The sequence below is a fragment of the Cololabis saira genome, chromosome 14 (genome assembly GCF_033807715.1).
Source record: "Cololabis saira isolate AMF1-May2022 chromosome 14, fColSai1.1, whole genome shotgun sequence".
Classification (NCBI taxonomy): Eukaryota; Metazoa; Chordata; class Actinopteri; order Beloniformes; family Belonidae; genus Cololabis; species Cololabis saira.
Genome location: NC_084600.1, coordinates 31,069,895 through 31,087,023, shown reverse-complemented (window position 1 = coordinate 31,087,023; position 17,129 = coordinate 31,069,895). Strand labels below are relative to the sequence as shown.

The 17,129-nt window shown below is 41.0% G+C and overlaps 1 protein-coding gene across 1 annotated transcript; it reads right to left on the bottom strand.

Annotated features, from left to right (window-relative positions):
- Positions 1 to 179: 179 nt before the first annotated feature.
- On the bottom strand, positions 180 to 8,842 carry LOC133459253 (hepatitis A virus cellular receptor 1 homolog). The gene is made up of 7 exons (XM_061739127.1): positions 8,780 to 8,842; positions 6,121 to 6,322; positions 5,822 to 5,958; positions 5,641 to 5,685; positions 2,524 to 2,597; positions 1,651 to 1,762; positions 180 to 1,369 (listed from the first exon to the last, which is right to left on the bottom strand). Exons 1-7 carry the CDS (start codon positions 8,823 to 8,825, stop codon positions 1,290 to 1,292), a joined length of 696 nt encoding a protein of 231 aa, XP_061595111.1. The 5' UTR covers positions 8,826 to 8,842; the 3' UTR covers positions 180 to 1,289.
- Between the last annotated feature and the right edge of the window lie 8,287 nt (positions 8,843 to 17,129).

The window sequence follows — 17,129 nt, the reverse complement described above, 5'->3', positions numbered from 1 at the left end:
AGTATAAATGAAACAGTTGCTGTTTCCACATAAATGGGTTCCGTTTATCCACCATTTGTAACAGCTGCACTGAGTTGAACCCTAATATAATATTACATCCATGGTTGAACCACAAGACGGCGCTGCAGACAGAGAGCGCGACTGGGATCACGTGACGAGCGGAGCTTCGCACCTTTGGTGTCAACATTCGTCTTTTCTTCAACTTTGGGGTTGAAGCATTTGGTCAAACAAAATGCTTCGGTTTCCATAGACAGAATTTACATCCTTGACAAATGTACAGGGTAAAACATGTTTAATTCAGATAGTTTTGCATTAATATTTTTACATTTTGATTTAAATACTGCTGGTTTTTAATGTTGAGACCTTAATAAAACACGACTGAAATGGAACTATGCTCTATATACCCTGAGTGTTAGTTGCCATCGGGTTACCATAAGAATAAGCAAAGACAGTGTAATAAAAAAAAAATATAATAGATGATTATAAAATGATTTACCACTTAGAGAGTTTATCGTTATCATTTTACAACAATACTTGTTAACATGTGATAACATCTGACAGACTTGCTGCAATCGTTACTCAAACCTGCGTTCAGACGATCTTTGGAACAAAATAAACATAACTTGAGCAAAGAAGATCAGTTTAACTCTCTAACTTCTCCCATTCATTCTCTATAGTAGTTTTTAACACTACGGATGTAATACACTTTTTTGCAGCTGGTGAGATTTTGGGGGCGCTGTTTCTAAATATTGGTAGCAGAAAGGAGATCTTGGAGATGCTGTTGGATTTACAGGAAGAGGATCAACGAAACGAGTGTAATTGGTGAAACTAATCACAACCATTTTAAATAACTGCTACTAAAAGCTGTTTAAGAATAAATACAAGCTTTTTTTTCAGCTTCAGAAGAGGACCAACTGAGTTTCTGAGGCAAGATCCCGAGAAGAAGCCAAGAGGATCTAAAGATCCCTGAGCTGCAGGACAACTCAGCTCCTCAGAGAGAAGACAACGTTAAAAAAAATGTCTTGGCCTGACAAAAATGTCACGAGTAAAAAGTAACATGAGGAAAGGTAGAAAATAGTCTTTTTATTGTTATTATTAAAAATCAGCAGTCTTGACACAGACTCCTGTTGTTCACCTCTGTTTTCATTAATCATAAAGTAAAACTGCTAGGTGCTGACAGTAAAAGGATTTCAGTTTTTCAGTGAAGTGGACCCTTCTACTTATTTGACTAAGGAAAGAAGAGAATAAAAAAAAGAAGCGTCGACTTTGACCAAAGTTGACTCTCTTCCTCAGACGGAGCTGTCCTCCTCGAACTCTGATTGGTCTGGCATTCTGTTGGTCTCTGATCTCCATTTAGATCTCCAAACTCCTGCAACACAAAAATGTGTTCAGGTTGTTTTTGTTAAAATACTGAAATGAGATCTGAAAAACAGTGAAGGTTTATTTTTCATAAACATCCGCAGAAACATCAGTGATAAATGAAGAGAATATATATTTTTATCAGATCAGGAGGCGTCGCGGATTAATCTGAAAACATACAGTGTGTATGTGTGTGTGTGTGTGTGTGTGTGTGTGTGTGTGTGTGTGTGTGTGTGTGTGTGTGTGTGTGTGTGTGTGTGTGTGTGTGTGTGAGTGTGTGTGTGTACTGACTGTAAGCAGCAGTCAGCAGTAGAGCAGGGATGAACACGATGAAGGACAGTCTCAAAGCGTTTCCAACAAACATCTGCAGAGTGTCGTGTACGTCCTCCTGCTGATCACGTGACTGTCAACAAACAAAGAAACAAACTAATCAACACGGCAGCTTAAAAATCCCAAAACAGTCCAAAGGATGAACAAATAAACAATGATTAGGGCTGGGCGATATATCGAGATTTTAATATATATCGATATATTTTCAAACACGATATGGTACGAGACAATATCGTTTATATCGATTATTTAAAAAAAAAATGTATGATTTTGATATAGCTTATTTTGTGACAACTTGACTTGAATGTTTTATTTGAGATTTGCACAAATCTTTTTTTATTTGCACAACTGTCAACCTCAGTGGAAAAGTCTGCCTGTTACTGTCTACATTGTATTAATTGCACAGTGTATTTTAATTTAATTGTTATTTAGGAAAGGAATATTTGTTTTATTTTATTCAAGAAGCATTTTTATTCTATATATGCAGGCAGTTTATTTTTATTTCATTTTTTTATACATTTTGATATTGTGCAGACCTCTGTTAATAAAGGAATCTGTGTGACATTTGGCACGAGGCTTTGTATTAAAACTGACTGTTTTTTTAAGGGTTTGCCTCAGAAAAAAAATGAAGCTAACAGAGATGCTATGCTATAATGCTTTGGGGGAAACCCCAATTATGGCACAGAAAAAATATCAATATATATCGAGTATCGCCATTCAGCTAGAAAATATTGAGATATGACTTTTGGTCCATATCGCTCAGCCCTAACAATGATGATATGAAGTGTTTCTGGTGATGTCTGATCATTATCATGTAAATGTGTCATGTGATACCTGAACATGAGCCATTATTGGTTCTGTTCCGTCACCTTCTCTGACATCACTTCCTGTCGTTGCTGTGTTGTAACCTGACAAAAGAAGACCAAAGAAGCTCAAAACCAATATCTTGACTTCCGTATTTGTTGAAGCAGAAACTGACTGAACAATTGAACGGACTGATCAAACAGTTCTTTGTCACATCCCGCTCCTCTGGGTGTGACCACGCCCTCTTTGGTGAGAAAAGGGGAGGGGCAAGAAGAAGTGGTTATCGTTATCCGGTTAGCATTTTTGTGTATTTTCAACCGGGAGAAGCCCTTAACTCATCTGTCTCAGCTGGACCTCGAGTTTCTGTCCTTGCTGTGAGACTTCACCTGTGTTACCTGCTGCCTGTGATGTCATCACTAGAGTTGTTGCCAGGTAACAAACACAACACACCAGTGTATTCACAATCATCTCTGGAACCAAATTCTGTGTTTCTACACAAAGATTGTGATTAACTAAGTTTAGGTAACTTTAGCAAAGTTAAAATCTTGGAAATTGAATAAAATAAACTTTATTGTCCATCCTCTATGGACACCTGGAACCAGTTTTATATGTTCCCCATACACACTGTTTTTTTAAATCTTTTTTATTTGTTTGCAAATAAGTCATAAAAGAGATGACAGTTCAGGATTTTCCCACATCTTTCCATGAAGCTGAAAGTTACAGATATTTGAGCTCTGGTCCCTGTGGAACTGATACTCAGCAACCATTGGCTTATCTGCTTTTCTGCGGGGCTTAGCAGTAAGTCATGCTCAAAACCTAAGTGAGGGGGTTAAAGGGTGGAACTGGGATGAGGCCCTGAAACACACGGACTAACAAACATTTCTGATATCACATTTATTTTTAAATATTTGTATTATTTAAATTTTCTTTTACATTTAAAAAAAAAAATAAATTAAATTTATTTTCCTAAATAAATTATACTTCAACAGTATAATTTCCTCTTTGGATAATCACAAAATATTATCCAGTACTGATTTGGCGTAGGTTTTCGTTCCGATGGGCTTCCCTGATGCAGCTTTCACGGCTACCTGGGCTTTTCGACCAGGTGGGGTTTTTGTAACGCCCAGAAACACTAAAGGAGGCTGACCTGGGGCCTCATTTATAAAAGAGTGCGTAGGATTCATACTAAAAGTGCACGTAAACCCAAAAGCTGAAAATGGCGGGCGCAAAAAAAAATTCCGGATTTATAAAACCGTGTGCACGAACACTTGTACACAATGTTCGCTTTATAAATCACAGTCCAGCGGGAAGGTTGCGCAGGTGAATTCGCCTCATATCCCGCCCTCTACACGCCCACTTCATACCATAAATGGGCAATGCAAAGTAGTATTTGCATATGAATGAGCCTGCTGAGCATGCGCAGCGGCTTCCTGCAGCCTGTTTCTGCTGCGCGTCAGGATGAATGAGACGTGTCGAGCCACCGTGCCACTAAATTTCACGGAGACTGAGATCGAGATGTTGTGGATGAGGTGGAAGCCAGGAAAACAACATTATTTGGTGGTTACAGTAAAAGTATAAATAGTATATAAATAGTATAAAATAAAGCGAGTGAGTGGCAGCATGTCGTTGCTGCGCTAAACGCCGTGAGTACCACGGCGCAATTTCCACTGGGGACAGGGGGGACACCCCCCACTTTTCAAAATCATGTTTTTGTCCCCCCACTTTTTACAGTTTAAAAATGGCTGTAATTGCAAATCATCAAGACACTGTGCGAAGGCGATGCGAAGATGGGGCGGCATCCCCGCTCCCCCTCCTCCCCTCAGTGCTGCTCAAGGCTGATTTATGGTTCCGCGTCACACCAAAGCAGAGCCTACGGCGTAGGTGCGCGTCGCCGCGTACGCTACGGCGTAGGCTCTGCGTCGTTTTAACACGGAACCATAATTTAGGCTTACGCCCGCGCGTAAAGGTTTCACGCGTGCGTAAAGGTTTCACGCGCGCGTAAAACTCATTATATATATAAAAAAAAATCTGTGTCCCTTTAGGTGCTCCGTAGAGTGGCCCGGCACTCATTTGTTCTGTCCTCAGTCACTCTACGGTTGGAAGCGGTGGAGAAGAGGAGGTTCCCGGCGTGTCCTGCACCGCGGCTGCAGCAGCAGCACTGAGTCCTAACTGATGCTGTGCTTCACACACAGAGGGACAGGATCAGCGCTATTATATTATAAGTCTGATATGTGATGACATTATTAAGAGTATGACATATGGCTTCATTTCACCACCTCACCACCTGCGTCGCCAGTTCCCCATATCTTAAGTATGTTCCTACGGGAGGGTCAGGGTTGGCGTTAGTTTTTTCTTTTTAAATCCCAACCTTTGCGTAGAAGGTGGCTTACGCATCTTTCAATCCCTGTTTTGTACGCAAGCAAGCTTTATAAATGAGGCCCCTGGTCTCCTAAAGCCCGAGTTATGGTTCCCTGCCTACACCCTCGCCGTGACGCTGTCGTGAACCCTTCGGACTTCTCCGTCACTCCCTTTCGCTGTGGTGCAGTACCCCCCGTGACTGCTAATTCTTTTCCTGAATGGTTTATGCGACTTTTTCCGGTCACAGTGAATCAAAGAGATAAGAACAACTATTGCGCAAAAAACAAAAAACAAAAAAATCACACATACACGAAGAAAAGAGCGCTGAAAGTTCACGACTGCTTCAAACCGGAAACCGGAAATGCGTTGCTACCAAGCGAACCAATCACAGCCCTCTCCGTCTGCGTGTGGTCTACGTCGCCTCGACGCATAGTTACAATTATTGGGAGGTGCACGTCAGTGACGGTGTCAGTGACGGCATGTGGTCGGCGTCGACGCATACCCTACGGCGTAGGCACGGCGTAGGCACGGCGTAGGCACGGCGTAGGCACGGCGTAGGCACGGCGTAGGCACGGCGTAGGCACGGCGTAGGCACAGCGTAGGCACTGCGTCGTTTTGATGCAGAACCATAACTCAGCCTTTACTCTGAGACGGGTTTTTGGCTCTTCAACCTAAACTGAAACCAGACAGACCTGCAAAGATCCCTAAGTGGAGGAAAGGACGCTAGCTCATGTAGAATATGGACGGTTTTGCCGACAGGTGAGCAGGAAACATTCAGACACCACTCACCTGTTGTGGCGCGTGGCGTGTTCACGTTCTCCACATCCTGATTATCTGAAATATTAGAAACCAAAGAGGCTTGAGGAGAAACAGACACAACAATGGACCGCAACCCTTTTTTAACCACCAAACACATCTGCACAAGACCAAGACATAAACACAGCAAACAGAGGTGGAAGAGCAATCATACGGCTGATGATGATGAGGTGGACGATGAACGACTCGTCGTTGAAAGGTCCTGGCAGCTGAACTCTACAGTGATAGAAACCAGCATCTGACAGCTGGGAGTCCAGTATGGACAGAGATGAAGACGAGGACACGGAGTACCTGGGGAAGACAGAAGAAGGCTGCTGTCATCACAATCACGTCACGGAGGTGAGGCAGATGAGTCTACGCCCATGTCATGACTGTTACGACTGATCTGTTGATGGGTAGATGCGTAGTCGGTGAGTTAAACATCTTCTACATCAATCTGATTGGTGAGTATACCTGTCCGACTTCTGGTAAGTCACGTGGTCTCTGGCGCTGTTGATCACTGTGTTGTGGCAGGTGAAGATGGACGGTTGGCCCCTCCCCCAGCACACCTCCACCTTTCCCTGCTTCGCCGCCTCGGAGCGACAGGGCAGCTTCACCGCCCTCCCGGCCACGCCCACAACCGTCTCCGTGGCAACCGCAGACACCCGGACTTGTCCTGGAGCACACACATAGGGCCCGATTTACTAAGATCCTAAATAAAGAGTACTAAATTGCGTGTGCACTGAAAAAGTTTGCACGTGCTGTTGTTGTGTGTTTTGCGGGAGATCAACTAAGAATGCTTGCGCAATTGATAACAGGTGCAAACCGCAGTATTTAAATGAGGTGTTGCGTGTCTTACGGTTTGCGCCACGGAGAGTCTGGATGGAAAGCAGGATAGTCGCAAGCGCAAAATGAAATTTGACGAGTTGGAGTTAGAGATATTAGTGGAAGAGGCAAATAAACACATTCATGAACCACAGCAAAGAAATTTAAACATTACCAAAAGAAACGATATGGGAGAAAATCTGCGATAGAATAAATGCAGTTGGTAAGACAAAAAGAACGGCAGGTGAGGTTAAAAGAAGGTGGCAAGATATAAGGCGAAGAACTAAAGAAAAAGTGGCCTTTAATAAAACTTCGGCAAACAAGACAGGTGGAGGGCCTGCGGAAGAGATGCCTCTAACCAGCATTGAGCAGCAGGTGCAGCTCACCTTCTGCGAGGAGCAGATAACTGGGATACAGGGGTATGACACGCTAGAGCCAACTGCAGAACGCACAATAAGAAACACTTTTTTCTCCATGAAAACACGTGATTTATTTATTATCACAAATAAAAAAATGAATGTGCCTCCTGTGGCAACCTTTTGCTGAATAATACTCGATTTAACATTCAAATAAAATATTTCTCCTTTTGCATGTGGAGAATCCTCACCACAAGTTGAGCCATCCCCACCCCAGTCCTCAAATAAGCCCTTAACTCATTCAACATCTCCAAGATGGAATCGCTAGATAGTCGATATGTTTCAACTATCTGGTTTTCATTCATTCCAAACAAATTTACACGAGTCCGAAAGACTCTCTCTCTGCGTATTCTTTGATTTTGGCGATGTCGCCTCCTTGCCACAATAACAGCAGCCATCGGTGCGTAATGCTGGGCAGATTAGCACCTTCCTTTCCAACGTATTAAATACAGACGCAATCACAATCCCCACAATTACTTTCAGGCTTGGTAAATCTCATTGCGTGTGGTAAATGAACCTATTTGCATTTTCCCCTCCCAGTATTTAGCGCTTTCTGGTCATATTGATTATTCATCAGGGCAAAAGTACTAAATGAACAGCGTGTGCTATTTTGCTCATTTGAGAGGCGCAGTCCTCCTTGCACGCTGTTAGTAGATCAGCTTGCACATTGGTTTGCGGGTGATGTCAAGTTTGCACATGTTTTTACGCACGCAAACCTTTAGTAAATCAGGCCCATAGAGAGGGAAAAATCTGCAGTTTCTCTGATGTCCACCAGGTGGTGGTGGTGTCCAACTCCAACTGTGTTGGGGAGACTGACTTCATTACAGGAAGAGAAGCAGTGGAGGAGGTAGCTCCTGCCTGAGCTGCTCTGGAACCTGAGACGTGGTTGGATCTTTTCATGATCTCAGATAAAAACATTAATCTCAGACATCAGTGGGAGCTATTTATATCCTTATTCATATAAAACAAGGCTGTTTTCTGAAAGCTAATTTTCTTTATGTCGTACAGTATGAAGAAACAGCATCACCAGGTAACAGGACAGCCGGTCATCAGTCATGGCATTTTGACCAGCTTGGAAGGTGTGATAAATGTAGAAGTGATGTTGATTTTAAACAGACAGACTGATCAGACCGAAGGGCGGGCGTTTACCCAGATCTCAGTCTTGGAGAGGTTTGAAGGTACCGCTCCTTCATCCATGAGGAGATGAGGTGGGCGGATATCCTTGTTGAAATGGTACGGTCATCTGGCAGGACAGACAGGAACAGCTGAGTATCGTCTGCATAGCAGTGATACAAGAACCCTTGTTGTGAGCAGATGACCGGACATGGCTGTGAACCCGAGAGGAGCCAGATGCAGGGAATAGTAACTTTGCTCAAGTGTTGGACGGAGTTCAGGAGGCACGGACAGACATTGACAGTCTGAATTCAGATTTCCATAAAGGAGAAAAAATGTGGAGATGTTCTTTGATGATTGAGGTGATTATGTACCTGAAAACTTTCCCAATAAAACTGAGAAAAGATTCAGCAGTTTCTAGTAAAAAAATATACTCAAGCAGAGAAAGAAAGATAAAAAGTCCCATTCTTAAGAGAAAATCACTGAAATAAAGAAAGTTCCAACTGAAAACACCAACAGAACGATGCACAGCAACAATATTAAATATTTCTAGGACAAAAAACTCAAAATATTTCTGCTACAGGTTTATTTTACTTATGACAGACATTTGGTCTTTTCACAACTCCAAAATATTTGAACGGACTTCCACAGTTTATTTAATGTTTGTATTAAATGACGACATATTTAAAATTTCAGTGTTGTTTCTTCGTTGATGGTCTAAATCCAAACACACAGCATAAACCAGCACCTGGACTGAACAGGTCCAGATCCAGACTCACCTGAGAGGAGGCTGATGGAGCCGACAATGTTCAGAAGCAGCAGCATGTTTTCCTGACGTTCTGTCTCCTCGGACGGACGGACAGACGAACGGCCAGGCAGACGATGAGTCAACACCCTGACTTCCTTATTCCATCCCCTCTGATATTTATAGACTTGCAGTGGTGTTTCCAGACAGAAAATCACAAAACACAGAGACCCTTAGCACGTCAGAGTCTGACGTGGGTTCGATCCGAACAAACTGGTGGTCAACGGGTCCAATCAATCCAATACAAACCATTCCTACCAGAAATGGTGCAGTTCAGTTCAGTTGTATGAGACCCTTTTATAATGGAAACACATGAAACAATTTGCCCAGCCGTACCTGCCCGGACCAAACCACTCAGTGGAAACGGGGCTTAATTGTCATCATTTGCTAATTAGCACTTAGGGCCTGATTTACTAAAGGTTTGCGTGCGTAAAAACGTGTGCAAACTTGACAGCACCCGCAAACCAAAGTGCCAGCTGATCTACTAACAGCGTGCAAAGAGGACTGCGTCTCTCAAATGCGCAAAATAGCACACGCTGTTCATTTAGTACTTTTGCCCTGATGAATAATCAATATGGGGCGTACCCGCCAGAAATCGCTAAATACTGGGAGGGGAACATGCAAATATCTCCATTTACCACGCGCAATGAGATTTACCAAGCCTGAAAGTTTTTGCGTGGATTGTGATTGCGTCTGTATTTAATACGTTCGAAAGGAAGGTGCTAATCTCTACATGCAAGAGGAGAAATATTTTATTTGAATGTTAAATCGAGTATTATTCAGCAAAAGGTTGCCACAGGAGGCACATTCATTTTTTTATTTGTGATAATAAATAAATCATGTGTTTTCATGGAGAAAAATGTGTTTCTCATTGTGCGCCTATCTTGTTCTGCAGTCATACCCCGGTGTTGTGCCGTATTCAGCACCCCTGCCGTGAAAAGCACCCCCTCGTCTGACAAAAATGATATTCTCATTCCGTGTTCTGTTCATGTTCTGTTGTCCATGTTCTGTTTAGCGTCCAGTTTTGTGTTAATGATTCATGTTTAAATGCGCTCATGGATTCGGGTAAAAAAAATAAAAATCGGGTAAATGGTTATTGATGTCATTAATTAATAGCCTGCTTACTGTGTTGTCTTCCATAATATTTGTAAATATATATAATATAAACTCCTAAGTATGTGTTTGTGTGTGTATATATAAATATATTGAAGTGTCAGTGTGTTGTTTTTTTTCTTGGTCTATTTATCATTCAATATACGAGAGGGTGCTTTTCACGGCAGGGGTGCTGAATACGGCACAACAATTTGCCTCTTCCACTAATATCTCTATAACTCCAACTCGTCAAATTTCATTTTGCGCTTGCAACTATATCCTGCATTCCATCCAGACTCTCCATGGTGCAAAGTTTGCGCCGCAAACCGTAAGACGCGCAACACCTCATTTAAATACTGCGGTTTGCACCTGTTATCAATTGCGCACGCAATCTTAGTTGATCACCCGCAAAACACACAACAACAGCACGTGCAAACTTTTTCAGTGCACACGCAATTTAGTACTCTTTATTTAGGATCTTAGTAAATCGGGCCCTAATGTTTTTCTTGCACACCGGGGAACATTCATAAATACGACTGTTGATTTTAAAACATTAACAGTTGGTCTTGGACTGCTGGAGATGCTTCTGGAGACGTTATTTTCTACAGACATCTGCTGGTTTATTTTGGTTTTTATTGTTGTTATTTTTTTTCCCTTTCCCCTTGTCTGCATATATATTAATGGTTAATACCAAGTTTGGTGAAAACCTAAAGCATATATATGCATTTTAATCTTCAAACAAAGGTTGTTTTAGTGTGTGTGTGCATGGGTATGTGCGTGAGTGTGTCTCCTTCACCAGCCCTCTTGGCAGTCTACATTATTTTATTAGTCCCTCATGAAAAGGAATGAGGAAAAAAGAGAGAGAAAAAATTCAACTGAAGAGGACTAAGATCACCAAAAGTGGAGCGTAAAAAAGTAGGAAAAGGGAGACAAGACAGTGACGGGTGCAGTTTGGAGATTGTGATGTGATGTAGTGTGTGTGAATAAATGTATAATGCGTTGTGCCCGAAAGAAAAGAGACATAAGACAGCCAGGTATTTATAATCAGAAAAGGACAGAAAAAACGAAGAGGGGGGGCTGTGCAGTGTGTTGGTTTTTATTGTTTGCAAATTCCTCTTCATGTGTTTCTACTTTACAAGCTTCACACAGATGTGATTTTATTAATGGTGGGTGCAGTGTTTTAGATGGTTAGGTGGTTAGGTAGGTTCTTAAAATTCACCCCAGTACAGATGTCATGAATGAAAAGTCTAACTATTGAGAGTAAAGCTTAATTTTTATTTTCTCTTTATTTCTGCCATAAAGTTTAACATTTTAACATGGAGGTCAATGGAGGTTAACTCACTGGTTCTGTTGGCTGGGAAGAGTCCACTAACTGCTCAAATCGTTCCTGAGATATGGCTTTGTACAAACACTCAGAGCCATGCAGAACAGTTGGAGATATGCATCTCCTTAGAAAAAAAACTGTTAACTTTAGAAATCAGTAAAGAAGGCTCTGATATAAACTTTTAAACACATAAACACAATCAGCCTTTATTGTCACAGCAATGCCGGACTACCAGGTCCTCATGAGGGTCTTCTTGGTCTGAGGTTCTGGTGAGTTGCAGGGAGGACCGGGGTGGTTTGGTATTTCAGGAGTCTAGAACACCTTGGACAGACTGTGTCATGTTGTTAGAGTTGTTCTTGAACAGTGTTTGTGGTGGTGCAAGTTGGGGGCGTGGCCGAAGTTGGAGGTTTCTCAACAGATAAATACGCTGCACCACAGTTTCACTTCAGTTTCTCTTCAGCCGCTGGGGAATTTTCAGGAAATACAATCTTCCCTTTTTTTTCCAAGACTTTCCACCGTTTTTTGAGGTATATAGATAGAGATTGAGATATTGAGACAGTACAGATACACAGGACCCTCGTAGCTACCAGGGCACAACCAGGCTGCAAGGTCAGCGTCAGAATCCCGTTGGTGGAGAAACAAAATGAACTGTCTTCATTTGTAATCATCTAAGAACCCTCAAATACAATTGCCAATCTATAAAGTTCCAATTTAAAAAAAAGATTTTTCATGCAAATTTGTGATTTTACCATCACAAAACGTTTAAGTCCTACAGTTCCTTTACTGACCAGCAGGGCCTGGATATAGACCCGCGGTTCCTCTACTGACCACTAAAGTCTGGATCCATCAGATGAGTTCTTCTTCATTGACCACAGTTAAGTTGGGTTTGTTCAGTTCTTCTCATAAAGTCTATGACCATCACGAACGTTCTCAAACACAGAATAGTCGTCCCCTCTAATGTCGGGGCTGATGTTGAAAACATCTGCTTCCTGTCTGAGACTCAGACCTGAGCATCAGTTTCAGGGCAACTGCTTCGTCTTCTGTCGTCTCCTCATTTCCTCTCCATCTCAGTGAAAACTCGCAGGGGTCGGAGGTCGTTTATTTTCAGTCTCTCGTATCTCCAACATGATTTTTGTGCCACATTCCTCTTTAATCACATTCCTGCTGCTGGAAATCAAAACACTTCACATATTTGTGCAACATATTAACCTGTAACCTCATCAGGAGGAGATGCTCCCTTCATACATCTGTTTGTAGTTTTTGTATTCCGTCGTTTTTATGTTAAAATGTCAATACTCCCTCTCTTAATTTTATATTATAGTGAGTTTTAGTGTTGAACAAGTACATCCCCAGAGGAGCAATAAAATATGACTTGTTTAGTAAAAATAAAACCAAAAATGAGGAAAGGAAAGCGGGCAACACTAAGTACCCCCTACTGCTTCTGTAAAAGCACACGTGTCAGTTTGCTGCTCTGATACATTCAGGTGTGTGTTAACAAAAGGCCAGGAGGGAAAGACATCGGTAATGGTATTAGAAAGGCAACTGTTGCTGTCAGGGTTAAATTATTCTGTTTTTTGTCTGCAAACCAGTGTCAACTTTATATTAGCCTACTAAAATTGAATGACACTTGGTGACAGTCATAAACATTAATGTTCATGATATGTGTCCTGTCACACCCCTCAGAGTCGTCATGGATGTGAAATCAAACGATTGAAACCAAAACGATTTATTGACCCAGACTGTAAACATGTTTATTTCTGCTGTAAAGTTGGACATTTTAAAACTTAATGGAGATTGACTCCAGCCTCTAGCGGCCAGTCAAGGAACTGCAACGAAACTTCGTTCCACATTAGCCCAAATCTGGAAGTTAGATGGTTGGTGCTTGGTGTCAGCGTTACTTTGATCTGTGGGAATTCAGATGGGTTTAGATGGCGTTCCAATGAGAAATTCAGATTAAATCTGGAAAAGCTCATTTTATCTGATGCAACTCATCTTCTTAAAAATATTATTCCAGAAAAAGAAACAAACATGTGATGATAAGTACGTCTTTAAAATGAGCAGACTGCTGTGCGATCATCACATGATCTTTAAACTTTCAGGTAAACCCGTAATCTCAGGAATCCAGCCGTGGAGGCCAGAGTTACACGCTCCAGGTGGGACCAGAGGACGGAGAAAAACCACTGCTAAACCGGACTGTGGCACTTCCAGGTCACATGAGCTTTATTATGTGTTTACACAAGACACTTTTGAACATGACTGCTTGTGTAACTGTGACGGAAACGTCTAGAGTCGCTCAGTGCAGACTGAATGAAGACGCTCTGTAGTCTCCAGAGGGAAACTCTCTGATTTCCATCTTTTATGTATTTGATCTGAATTGTTTCTGCCTGAGTGTTTATGGACGTGAATCCTCGTCAGGCTTCAGAAAACAAACCCAGCAGCGATTAAAAAACTCTGATTTGTTTAGAGAAAACCAACGAAACAGCAAACAGACAGAAGATGAAGGACATTAAATGGTTCCAGCGGAGATTATCTGGATCACATCAGAAACAACAAACACGAGGACAACACAGGACGGGGCGTCTCAGAGCTTACACTGGGAGAACTTCAAGTTCAGAGCGAACAAACTGCAAACTAGAGGCAAAGATGATGCTGGGGTTTGTGGGAATTTACTGTAATGTGAATATTTTTGGACTGAACACCATCCAACTGCTGCTGTAAATCAAGTCGCTGCAGTGGACTGAAAATATGATTAACCAGATTTATTCACTGAGCCTGAGTCTGGTTGAATGCTGCTACTTTCAGCACATCCATCCATCGCTGGTTTCTCCGTCCAAACATAGAAGGCCTGATGATGCAATAAGTAACAAATGATGGATGTTGGATATCAAAGATATCTATGTTATCTTCCATTATTGTTAATCTACCATCATATCAGAAGTTTAAGGGGGCTTTAGTACAATCACATTGCTTTCAGACACAAAACCTGTTTATTTAACACATTTGAAACACAGCCAGATACCGTCATCGTATCACTGGGCAGCAAACAGTAATGAATGATTCCAGTTTGTTAATCACTTGTGGTTTCTTTCTCTGTAGATTTGTCTTTTGTAAAAAGTTTCACCTATTTTATTGTAGATGACTGCATAAACATTACTAATTTGCATCAACTTTATTAATCTGCATCAGTGTTATTAATTTGCATCAACGTTAGTAATTTTCATCAGCGTTACTAATCATTGGCTTGAGAACCTTCGACTGCAAGAGGTCAACAATACACCAGCAGAAACAACGTTCCAGCTTCTGAGCTGAAGACGATCCCAGAAACTTCCCTAGGAGCCAGTAGCTTGTGCTAACTGTGTGTCGCTTAACGCAGTGGTTATTTCTAGGGCTGCAACAACAAATCGATAAAATCGATTAATAAAAGTGTTGGCAATGAATTTCATTATCGATTTGTTGTGTCGTGCGATTTATGTGTCACTCGCCATTAGGGGTGTAACAATATATCATGCCACGAAATTTCGCGATACAAAAACGTCACGAAACGTGTCGTGGAGGTGACAAAGTGTATTGCGATATTGGGTTATTAATATTAATCTATTGTGTTGACTAGAAACGCGCATCCGACCGCGACCGCGGCCGCGACCGCGCCTCGACCCGCGGACCAAAATCTTCCTCCGCTCAGAAGAAACTAGTCCCGTTTTGTGGTCCCGTTTTGAGCTCTGAACCTTTACTTATGTAAGGCTGGTGTAGAGTTAAGCCTTACCTTATTAAATTAAACCTTTTTCGGGTCGTGAGTAGAATAAACACGGAGACAACTTCTGCTGAGTTCGAGTGTACTTTAATGTCCGCTCAACAGCGTAGGATTTTAGAACATCAACACAGCACCTAGTGCTGTATCACTCTGCCCAATCTAAAACATATTAACAACTACAGATAAACTGACGAGTGTCATTATAGTCCCTGATTTACATCAAAATATAAAGAATATGTTTATAAAATAATGAACCCTGAATTACCAAAATAACCTTCTTAACAAAAATAAATCTCCTCTTACACTTATAAGGTGAGCATGAATCAATCTGTTTTATGATGTAAAATTGTATGTATTTATTTACTTTTATTTATTTATTTAATTGTAGTTGTTAAATTAGAAAGAAAAAAGTCAAATCATACATGAGAGAAACTATTCAGTTTGTGGCAAAATATTTATACTGAAGATGCATAATGCAAACCTGACATTTACTTTTAGTTCAGTTTGTGGAAAATGGTTGGCCTGGCTTTCTCTTTAAAACTTAAACAGTTATAAAGCATTACAAACTGTAACAATAGAACAAACGCACAACATTGTTTTGTATTTTGTGTCTTTCAACTAAAAGACAATTTTTTCCAGTCATTTGTTCCTCATTCAAGGTTGTTAAAAAAATACTGCTATAATATCGTATCGTATCGTTATCGTGACCTCAATATCGTGTATTGTACCGTATCGTGAGATTAGTGTATCGTTACACCCCTACTCGCCATGTCACAGGGCCATTTAGCATCATCTGCAGAGCTTTTTCAATGCCGCCTGACTGAAATAAAGTTTAAAAAAAAAACTCAACCTGCAGAGCGAGTTGAATGGAGGGCAGCGGCTGTATTTTTAAATGAAATTAAGTCAACTTTATGAGTCACCGATGCAGAGAAAACGGTTCAACCAAAGTCCTCTAAAGTGTGGAAGGACTTTGGACTGAAAAATGCTCAATATGCAAGCTTTGCAAAAGTGATTTGACGTGGCGCGGGAGCACCACGGTGATGATACAGCATCTGACACGGCTGAGTAAGTTGTACAATATCCTGCGTTTGTTCTGTTTCAAAGAGAAGAAACGTAACGTTAGTGTCTCCGGTAGCTTGCCTGTTGCTGCTGTTTGCTTATTAGCTTGTTAATGGCAGTGATAGAGTACGTGTGTGTTACTTTTTATTTCAGTTCAATTAGTTTGTTTAAATGTACTTTATAAATAAATTTAACTTGTTCTCAATGATGGTAATAATGTAATGATTAAGCTTCAAGTTTTAATTTGCTAACAAAGTCTGATTGAAGACACTACACTGTATGGGGGTGAGGCAAGATGAACTGCTACTCAAATTAAGTATATATACATACAGTATATATATTGCAATGCAAACTTCCTGAAGAAAGGGAATGAGTGAGTGCATCAGCAAGTATGAATTGCTATGGAAGGTCATGTTTACTTGTTCTCTGCATTTATAGTAATACACAAGTGTTAATGTTGAAACCAATCCTGCATTTCTTTATCATTTATTTATTGTTCCGACAGCTCAGGACCTTTAAATTAGCCTAGATATTTTGCAGGTATATAGCATATATTTGTAAGTATTTAGGTGTTTATATATATATTTTTTTACTAAAGCTATTTGACAAAAATGTATATATTTCATCTTATGGTAACAGAACATTTGGGCAGCAATCTATTTTTTGTGTGCTTATTTGCTCTGTCAGTTCAAATATTTTCAGAAAAAAGAGGTTTTATTAAAATAATTGTTAATTGCAGCCCTAGTTATTTGTGATGTTGCCACCAAAACAACATCTGAAACGAAGCAGCTTCTGCAAATGTTCTCCAGCAGCTCAGCCGTTCCTCCAACGTGGGTCTGCTGAAGGTTTTATGACCACAAGGGATCATTTCAGGACCCTTCTAAGCAGAAGTCTGCTGGGACATTCAGCCATTATGCTTGACGGTGACATCACAAGGCATTTCTCCAGTTCTTCTTATACAGTCTGTGCCCTCATCTGTCACCTATTTACAGAGCAAAATAAGAAATTTTTTTCTTTATTCCACTTCAGTTAAAGTCTTCTCTAGCACCATGTCCGAGAAAATCCTCCTCTCCTCTTATATATATATATATATATATA